At 40.3% G+C, this 11,067-nt stretch overlaps 1 protein-coding gene across 1 annotated transcript; it reads right to left on the reverse strand.

Annotated features, from left to right (window-relative positions):
- Positions 1-5,401: 5,401 nt before the first annotated feature.
- Positions 5,402-6,586, reverse strand: LOC105436876. Its single transcript, XM_011662908.2, has one exon. The coding sequence runs from the start codon at positions 6,584-6,586 to the stop codon at positions 5,402-5,404; it is 1,185 nt and encodes a 394-aa protein (XP_011661210.2).
- Positions 6,587-11,067: the final 4,481 nt, after the last annotated feature.

Consider the following 11,067-nt stretch of genomic DNA (forward strand, 5'->3'; position numbering starts at 1 on the left):
CATGGAGAAAGGAAACCAAAGAGAGACTATAGGAATGGAGAGAGAAGAGAAGGCAAGGTGATGACAGCGAAAGAGACAAGAGAGAAAGAGATAGAGGGAGAGAAAGAATCCGGAAAAGAGAGGGAGCGTTGTTTGTCAAAAGGAGCCTTGTGTACACAACCAACAAGTTCAAGATTGTTCCCTATGGTATACCAATGCAAAGATAGCATGGAAGAAACAGGCAAAATAATTAAGCCAATGGCCTGAGCCTCTAAGAAGATGTATATAAATTACCCCCAAAAAAAGAGAAGACTTACAAAACAAAGGAATGTGACCTTTACTCATATATTAACAGTTGCAGGTACACATGTATAATGAATTAAAGATAGACGAAGATACAAAATACTATCTGACCTAATCTGACTATTAAAAATGCATACATAAAAAATAAATGAGTACATCGTGCGCTATATGGCGCAACAAAACAAAAACATTGCAGCAGGATGTAACCAATTAAGAAAGGTAAGAACAGCGAATTTGCGACAAGCAGTATAATTTCATGATAATGTGAAGGAACTTAAAACATACCGAAAACTTAGAGTAGTACATTTTCCCGCAAGTAGATACAAAAGTTAGGGCACACCCTATGTAATGTGGCAGAAATTAAATAGCAAATGGTGTAAAACATTGAAAATAGCATAACATCCGAGAGAGTACTAAGAGTAAACACAGTGGCAATAACTCCACCCAGTCACATAATTCTCAAATAGATGATAAGAGAAAAAGACAGAGAGATAGGCACAGAGAGAGAGGTAGGGAGGTTAGATAGAAGAAACGGAAAGTACAGTAGAAAACAGGCAATGGCAATGTACGAACAATTATTGAAGAGACAAAATAATTAGATCCAAATAATTATAGAAAGTACGCATGGTAATCAATATGGAACTCTCATAGTTCCATTAAATATAAAACTGACAGTTCGTCCAAAACAAGTCCTCCGATATAAGTTAAGGCACTCAATGTCCGCAAAAAAAAAAAATTCACAAGGCATTTAGACGGAATCAACAAGTTCATGCCTGGAGTATGTCATCTATGGTAATTTAGTATACAAATCTGTCAGGGGCTATAGATCTTCGCGAAGAGCGGCGAGGGGAGAAGGCGTCTTTCTGGCTAGTCTGGGTACCAGTAGTACAAGTATTAGAAAAAGAAACATTATTACGAACTTTCTTAGATAGTTCCTTTACCCATTGTGGAATGTCATTAGATTTGAAGGGTTTAAGACGATCATGATGGAGGACTTTGACTTTTCCCTGTTGTTGCGCTTTAATCTCAAACACTAAGTCACTCATTTTTCTGGTCACCACACATGGACCAACCCAGAAAGCAGACTTCAGTTTTGGGGAAAGTCCCTTCTTTCTAGTTGTGTCTAAATAGTAGACTAAATCCCCTGGTCTGTAGGTGTTTACTGATAGTCTCGCATCATAATCTCTCTTCTGTCTCTGAGTTTGTGAGGCCAGATGCTCACGGGTTAAGTTGTATGCTTCCTTCATCGTTGAGACGATGTTGGCGGCGTATTCATGATAGTCCTGGTCATTGATGTCGGGCTTGTCTACACCAAGTGCTATTTCAATTGGGGTTCTAACCTCACGCCCTAACATGAGAAAATTTGGTGAAAATCCAGTAGTCTCATGAATAGTGCTTCGATAGGCTGATGTCAAGAGCGACAAATTTAAGTCCCAGTTCTCCTGCTTTTTGTCAACATAAGCAGACATCATATTAACAAGTGTTTGATTAAATCGTTCAATCATACCGTTGGATGACGGGTGGTATGGTGTAGTCCTTGTTTTCGTTATTTCCAGTAGCTGGCAAACGTGCTGGAAAAGTTGTGATTCAAATGTTTTGCCTTGGTCTGAATGTATTTCCAACGGTATGCCCCATCTAGCGATAAATTCATTCACCACGATGTTGGCGACAGTACGAGCTGTTTGATCAGGAATCCCATAGGCCTCGATCCATTTGGTAAATACATCTCCCACTACCAAAACATAACGGTTACCTTGGTTACTGATGGGAAATGGACCCATGATATCGAGAGCGACACGATCCATAGGAAATCCCGAGTTATATTTACCAAGAGGCCCCTTTGGTTTTGATGTCGGACGCTTGCGGGCACCACATGTTACACAATTACCAATATAAAGTTTTACAGATTCTCTCATATTTAACCAGTAAAATCGTTGGATTCTACTGAAAGTTTTTTTAACTCCGAGATGCCCTGATAGCACAGACTTGTGATTAGACTCCAAGATCTGATCACGCAGTATGAATGGGACGACGAGTTGTCTAGTAGTAGTTAATTTATGATTAGTGACATGCCGTTTGTATAGAACACCGTCAATTAATTCAAGCTGAGTCCATAAGAGCCATAGATTCCTGACGATTGGGCTTTTGTCATGAACTAAGGCTCGATTAGGTCTTTCAGGAGACTCCGAAATCCATTTGTAGATTATGCCGACGTCGGGGTCGTCACGTTGCATTGTCAACAAAGTTTCTCGGTCAAAATTATCACGCAGGACTTCCCGCTGCCCAGAGTTTCCTCCAGCGATGGCACCTGTGTCCGAGGCGCAGGGCAGGTTATCACTCGCTCTGACATTAACCGATGAATGTTTAGTTCTCGACTTCAATCTCGATGTCGACGCATTTCTCACTACTGAAACTCTAAGTGGGGATGGCCAATTCCCTCTCTTCATTACATCAAATCCATCTCTCACATAACGTAATCCTCTAAGCTCTAAAACAACAATATATAAGATAAAATCCAAAACAATCCTCGGAAGTCGACAAAACATCTTAACCACGAATACGACTACGACTAATATCATGGTGACGATATTAGAGAGTCGACTTGAATGGCTCGAGTCCTCTGGTTTCAATGGCGGCGTCTGGTCGCTGTAGTCACTTACTGATTTCAAGCGTGTTTGCTGCACTCTCATATGGGTAACGGGAACAACATCGTCGTCCTCGTCGAAGAACTGTGACCAGGCCTTGTGCCGCTTCACACATGTTGTACATCCACCGCATGGCAATTGTTCAATGATAGATTCTTTGTCATAACAGTCACATGATTCTGGATCACATGGTATTCGAGACATTGCGTCTGCATTACCATGATTCCTGCCAGCACGATGTTCGATGTCAAAGTCGAACTGGCTGAGAATCTCAATCCACCGGGCAAGCTGATCTGTAGGTTCGCGAAATGACATAATCCATCTAAGGGAAGAATGATCTGTGCGCACAAGAAATTTCCTCCCAAGTAGGTAATGTCGAAAATGACGAACAAACGAGACGATTGCCAACAATTCCCGTCGTGTAGTGCAATATCGGCGTTGAGTTTTGGTCAATGTCCGGCTAGCAAAAGCGACTGGTCTCTCAACTTCTCGTTGGGAGACGTCATCCCACTGGATTTGAGATAAGACCGCGCCTATTCCCGAAGAAGATGCGTCGGCATCAAGAATGAACATGCCGTGGTCATCGGGGTAGGCCATGACGTTGTCGCTAACCAGTACGTTTTTCAATTGTTCCAAGGCTGATTTACAGTCGTCATTCCACTCGAATTTACTAGATTTTTCAAGTAGCCTGTTCAAAGGAGCCGCAATTGTCGAAAATCCACGGATAAACCGGCGATAGTAGGAGCACAAACCAAGGAAAGAACGGACATCGCTTATCGATGTCGGTGTCGGCCAGTTCCGCACTTGTTCAACTTTTCCCGGGTCAGGCCTGATGCCAGCCGCGCTGACGACATGTCCAAGGTAAGATACTTCAGTTTGGAAGAGATGACACTTACTTGGCTTTAGCTTAAGTCCTGCTTGTCCAAGGCGCCCGAGAACCTCGTCGAGACGGTTGATGTGCTCCCCAATAGTCGAGCTCATAACAATGATGTCGTCAAGATATAAAATCAAGGTTCGCCACTGAAGGCCTTTCATGATGAGTTCCATTGCACGCTCGAATGTGCCAGGAGCATTGCATAGTCCAAATGGCATCGTGACATATTCGTAGTGTCCAGTCCGTGTACTAAATGCTGTTTTGTGACGATCCTCCTCTTTAATGTCTATCTGCCAGTAACCTGACTGTAAGTCTAAAGTTGAGAATATTTGTGCACCTCCTAAGCAATCTAGGCAGTCTTCTATGCGAGGTAGTGGATAGGCATCCTTTCTTGTGACGTCATTTAGTTTTCGGTAGTCAACGCAGGGTCGGGTCGTGCCGTCACGCTTCTTGACATACACAAGCGGGCTCGACCAAGCACTCGTTGATTCCCGAATGATGCCCATTTGCAGTTGTGTCTCGATTATTTTCTCCTCCTCATCTATGAATGCTCGAGGTGGGCGACGGGGTCGCTGCTTGATTGGAGCTGCATCTCCAGTGTCAATGCTGTGCTGAACAATGGAGGTTCGTCCAATATCAGTAGAAGAAGATGCAATTGTAGATGAATGTTTATCCAGCAAGGCAAACAACTGATCCTGTGTATGCGGGTCTAATCCTTCACATGATTTCTGATATAATGTCTGTAAGTCATCTGGCCAGTTCTTTTGCGAAACCTCTTTATTCGAATCAGCCTTTACTGTGCGAATGCTGGGGTTTGAACTCTTGATTACATCATTATTACACATATCACATACATCACTGATTAATTCCATTGAACCTATTCGCATTCCAGCATGAAGATTAATTTCTTCACTTGATGTGTTAACGACTCGCACTGGTATGTCAATATCATTCCGAGTTACATCGATGAGACATCCCGCGACATGAAGATTCTTTATATTCCACTCATGAGCGGTTTGCTCAATAATAGCACATGCTTGGGAATCAATATCACAATTGTCTATCTTCCCTGGTACAATGAACTCACATCTGGGCGGCACCACAATATCATATTTCACATAAACTGCACTTCTAATAGAATTACAGTCCTGAAGTTCGATTGGAATCAAAATATTATCAATATGAAGCCCACGTCTGGCCTCGAGGGTACAATTAAAATGGTGCATAAAATCAAAGCCAAGCAGACCTTCATCACTTATATCTGCAATGTATGCATTCCATTCAAAATCTTTAGAACCAACATTCACAGTTGCTCCAATAATTCCATGTACATTTAGAATTCCTTTATCCGCTGACTGGAGCTGAACATGATCCGACAAGGGGATTAATTTTGGGCGAGTTTCGGTGGGCATTTGTTCATACAGTTCTATCGACATAACTGTCACTGCTGCCCCAGAATCGACCAAAAGTTTGCACGAGGCCCCATTCACATTTCCTGTGATATACGCTGTTAGTCCGTTCGATTCATCAATGCGAATTATTCTAGGGCCCGATTTAACTCCATGGCCGGCCTCGACCTGGTCGATGAGGTCGGCCCTGTTTAGTTTCCCGAAGTATTGTCCATGGCTGGTTCTGCTGCCCGTTGTTGCTGCGGTGGTTGCGGCTGGAATGGTACGTGTGGCTGCCATTGCCGGGGTGGTGGGAATTGTTGCTGCGGCGGTTGCGGCTGAAAAGGAAGAGGTTGCTGCCATTGTGGAGGTGGTGGCGGTTGTTGCGGCACCCAGTTCGGTCGACTGCTAACATACTGGGGTACAGGAATTTGGCCACCATTTTGGGGTGGTACACGACAGTTACGGGCAAGATGACCAAGCTTCTGACAATTATAGCAACGAGGTGGTGGTCGATCACGAGGTTGCTGTTCTCTCGGCTGTCTCGCTGGTCGTTCTGGATCATCTCGTGGCGGCTGCTGACAAAGTTTAGTTAGTTGTTCGATTCGCTCATCAATGGAGATGATGCGGCGCCTTAACTCAATATATTTTTCATTGTTCACCGCGTCCTCTGACGTCGCTGACACCGATCGGATTTGTCGAGCTCCTCTGCCGGATTCCTCTTGGAGATGGTGAAATCGCTCCGCAATCTCCCGAGCTTCTTGGAGAGTCGCTGGCTCTCGCATCCCTATAGCCATAGCCATAGAGCTATCACCAAGCCCTCGAAGAAAATGGCGGGTCCCGATCATCTCCCTTGTTGCAGCATCCGCCGTCGGGTAGCCAAATGTCGTGAGGCGGCGAATATCTGCAGCATAGTCAGCAATTGATTCCCTCTGACCAAGACGACGTAATTCTAGCTGCGACACAAACGTAGAAGGCGTCTTTCGTGCAGCAAAACGATGCTCGAGCGCAGATATCAAATTCCCGAAGTCAGCGATGTCGTCTGGGGCGAGCTGCTGGAAGACAAAATCGGCTGCATCACCTCGGAGACAGGCGAGAAGACGAACACGCTGCTCCGACTCCTCCCAGCCACAAGTAGCCGCGAGGTTTCTGAAAGACGATACAAAACTCTCCCATGATCGTCCTGTACCATTATACGGCTCTTGGGGTGGTAATTGGACTTTCACTCCAGTGTGAATGGACACCTCATTTTCATCTCTCCATTCAGTATTTTCACTAGCATCATTGTCATTGTCGATATCATTCGGCTCGCCGATTTGTTTCTTGGCGATGCTGAGTTCTGCCTTTAACTCCCTGATCTCTCTCTCAAGATCGGCTTTTCGCTTCCTCGGAGACATTGTATCGTATTTAAAGCACGTGTTAAAGTCTGTATCCCACTTCTGACACCAGTGTAACGGCGACAATATAGGAAGTAAAAGTCCCAAAATATAGCCCCGTTGTATGTTGAAGGTTAGTTGTTAGGGATGGCCGAGATTCGGGGAGAATAAACACTCGAGAGGCAGGAATTACAGTTGAAGAGTTTATTACAGCAAACCCAAACACATTTACAAGGATGGATAAAAGAGAATGTCTTGCGAATCAGAGAGGCAAAATAATGCAGCAGGCGTTAGAACAGGCTAAAAAGATAGACTAACATGACTGGAGACCATTTCTGAACTGGTTGGCTCTCTATCCCATTCGTAAAGTACTCTCGCTTCAAACACTGTGATGACAGGCTTGTCACACTAACTGACACAATTAACTCTCGACAGCTCACTAGTTTCACTCTTCACTGACAGATTCTTCGCTCCTAACTGCCTAAGATACGAATGCAGTCTGTCTTATATACCCTTCGAGAGAGATGGAGAAAGACCAGTCATGTAGGTCACAAGTATCGCGCTGCGGAGTATTTAGGAGAAGGGCGTCATTGAGCACATAAATAGAGAGCTCAAAGTCATATTGAGAGAGAGGATACAAGGACAGGAGAAAGTCAAGACAAGAAGCAAGCTGAAAGGGCTGAAGGACAGTGCAAGGTTGAAATGAGAGTTTCGGGTAAACAAGAGAGAAGGGAAAGAGCGAGAGCTCTGAAAGTCAGGCAAAGTCAAAGTGAGAAGGGACAGAGTGAAAGTTCTGAAAGTCAGGCAAAGTCAAAGTGAGAAGGGAGAGAATGAAAGTTCTGAAAGTGAATGCAAGGTCAAAGTGAGGAGAGAATAGAACTCCGCTGTATGCAAAGCAATTGGGATCGAGCTGGCTGGATTTGTAATAGCGTTATTATAGCAAGACATCCTTAACACAGACTGGTACAATAATCATGGATAGTTGTAAAGTAGACTAAAGCATGGAATAAAATATATACATAATATTACATCAAATATCTTAACCAAACTGCGTGACACTATCAATAGCAACCGATACAATTAGTTGACAAATGTGCTTATAGCCAATCAATGCAATGATTGAGCTTATATTGAGTATTGTATGATCAGTGGTATTGTTGATAACAAGCTCCATGAAACAGGAACTACCGGTAATTATATCATGTTCTATGTTTAATAATCAAACTACAATACTTTGTTTTCGTCATATGTTGGAGAAGGAAAGTCGATGGTGAATAATGGCGATTGTTGTTGTCTTGAAATCTTCCCATTATGGCGAATATATTATGTGAACTTGTCCAACGTGCTGGGATGGAACTTGAGCATACCTGGGGCCCTGTCATAAAAACACTTACAATTGATTCAAATTGATCACAAATTAATATCAATCACGTCTCTATACTAAAGAGATAGGGTTTTTGTTCATAAGTTTATGATTGACTGAAGGACTTGCAATCGATCCAGATCAATCGCAGCTCTTTATAAATGAAGACGGGCTTAGAGATATCTTATTTTGTACAACCACAACAGGTTCACGGTTTATTTCTTCTTTTTGATATATTTTTACATTCTCATAAAATGAATATTTTCATATTTTCATGGAGTATGAGTAAAAATACAATACAGTATTCCTGATAGATGTGAGAAAGACTAGCTATTGTACAGTATGTACAAAACTTCTAAATAATTGCATTTTCAGAGTTAAAGGTCGTCAAAATCTAATAAACTTTCTTTCCCTAAAATGACATACCTGGTACTATTTTATAAATGCTGTAGGACGGTAGGAGTGCTATTGCTGTTTTCATCCTACATTTCAAAAAGGTGCAATGCTAAATATATCAGTTGTGAATTTGCTTATTAATCCAATATACAATTTATGTGATATTTACTTTGTATATTTCAAAATCATGCATGTATGTTGCTATGTAAATATACTGGTCATGTGAAAAATTATGTATTCAAATTTTAAATATGCAAGCTTTTTATAATGTTGTAATCAATGTGAATTGAATAAATGCTATCACAAATATCTTACATATTGTTGTCATGCATGCATATTTTATGTTGGTTTTGTGTGGTCGATACCGGTATATTTTTACCAATTTATTCCCCTCTTTTTGCCTGCTTTTAATCTCTGTGTACATTTTCACTTCTGATTATGAGATATTGCTGCCTCTTTGTCTCAATCGAAGAGAATTTCACATCAAATGTCTTTTTTTCCTTAACTTGATGCTCATCTTCAAATAACGTTAGATGAATTTAAATTTAGATTGTATCTTTTACAATGTATCTCACAGTGCACTTTTGTATTTTATAGATATCTCTCACCTCTCCGGTTTCCTGTTCTCATTTTTTTTTGCCATCAATCTCAATATCTCAATTTCAGTTATTTTGATAACCTTTATAAACAAAAATGTTATTGAGTCCTAAACACAAGACATGCTTCCTTAAAAACACTGCTGTGCATTGAACTATCTCTCCCCATTTCTCTCTCTCTCTGTCTCTGGATGTCTCTGTTTCTCTATACCTTTCTCTTGCATATTGTTTCTCTTCATCTACCCTGATAAACCTCCATTCTCTTTCCCTTTTCTAAGTTTGTTTATTACCTTGGTCTCACTACTTTTGACAAAAGCACGTCATAAAATGAAATTAAGAAACACACTTTACAGATTTATTGTGCTTGCATCAACACAAACATAACACATAATGAAGGCAAAATTAACATGGTAAATGTTAACAACACATCAGTATACTCTACCGACAAAACAAACTATGCGATACCAAGTACCCATTAATACATCAACAAAAATTCAATGTATTTAAAATTCTCCTGTCCTGCGAGCGACCGCCCCAAATCGTGTAAGTTTAATGTGATCAGAAGGGGGAGTGTAAGAGTTAGCTAAGGGAATGTTAACTTTGGAGAATATGAATATTCCAATTAACAGATTTCAGATGCGTATTCTAACAGTTATTCAGTATTATTGGGGGAAAGATCACTTAAATATTTCTAATCAGCATATTGTAGAAAAGTCTAACTATAACATTTATTACTATTAGAAGCAAGGATTTCAGTAGTTTATATTACACAAATTGTCATTGGCCACTGATGACAATTTTTGTAAAATGCCCCCCAGATATTGATTTCTGAAATAAAATCCTCAGGCTAAGTTCATGAAAATTCTTGGTCAGCAATACCTCTTTTTTGAAAATATATCCCACTGGGGTTGTAAATTTAGAGCTCTTTCACACATGTTATAATGGAAATAATTCAGTTAACTGGTTGCCATTAATAAATGATTTTGTTTAAAACTACATATACTGTATAACCAGGAAATGTTGCATGCAAGAAATGTTTGCAACTTTCATAAGTGGGTCTGGGCCCCTGTTTCATAAAACTTGTTATCAATAGCAACTGCCACAGATCTATGACATATGTGCTCATGCATAGCCAATCAAATGCAAGGATTTCAGTAGCTTGTAACAATTATCATGACTTGATATTGATAACAAGTCTTGTGAAACAGGACCTACATGTGGATTTGCAAGTGTCATGTCATTAAATAATAAAAACTGACACAACAACTAAACTTTTGAAATTCAAGAGTTTTTTGCCTGAAATTGACCATCCTCAACAAATCATTAAAAGTTTAAAGTTGCAAAATATTCTGATTTTACAGTATATACTTGGGATTCTTTGTGAGATCTTTGGTCATGTAGATACAAAAATCAGTTACATCTCTGCAACACACTCTGCAGAAAGATACTAATTATATTTCAAACGAACAATGTAAAATACAAAAATCAATTGTAATCCTCATCATGGAATGTCAATTCAATACTTAAGAAACAAATACTGAGAATACATATCGTAACTATATACACATAAATTCTACAACTCTTAAAAATGGCTAAAATAGTTTGCGCACTGTAAAAACAAATGAATTGGCATTGGTAACGGTATAAAAAATTGAATAATTTTGAGTAACAAAATATTAAAAAGTCATATCTCAATGTTTAATACAAGAAGGTTTCTTAAATAACCAAAGGTGAAAGAGTAACAAAACTGCAGCATTTGATGCTTTTGAATCAGGCTTCACACACACTTTTTGTCAAGTAAAGGTGACAAACAATAATAATTCCACATCGCCAGATTATCATGAACAAATCTGAGATACACGGCCCTACGTGTTATCAGTGTCTGTGATATGGTGTAATATTGAAGACCTAAAAAAATTGCGCTTCAAAATGATCAAGAAGTGCCTCAAACAAGTAAAAATCTTTGAGTGGCCGGTTTTACCATACTCGTTTCCCCCAATAGACTGTAGTGTTATTAAAACCGTTTGGCAAACAGTTTTAAATTTTTTTAAGTCCAATCATAAATATCTTGATAATCTGAAAGGTGATCGGTTTGTAAAAGTCATGGGGTTCCTGACTGACCTAAAGGTTTATAATTATCATTGCAG

Source organism: Strongylocentrotus purpuratus, unplaced genomic scaffold, assembly GCF_000002235.5.
Source record: "Strongylocentrotus purpuratus isolate Spur 01 unplaced genomic scaffold, Spur_5.0 spur5_scaffold_12, whole genome shotgun sequence".
NCBI classification, from domain to species: Eukaryota; Metazoa; Echinodermata; class Echinoidea; order Camarodonta; family Strongylocentrotidae; genus Strongylocentrotus; species Strongylocentrotus purpuratus.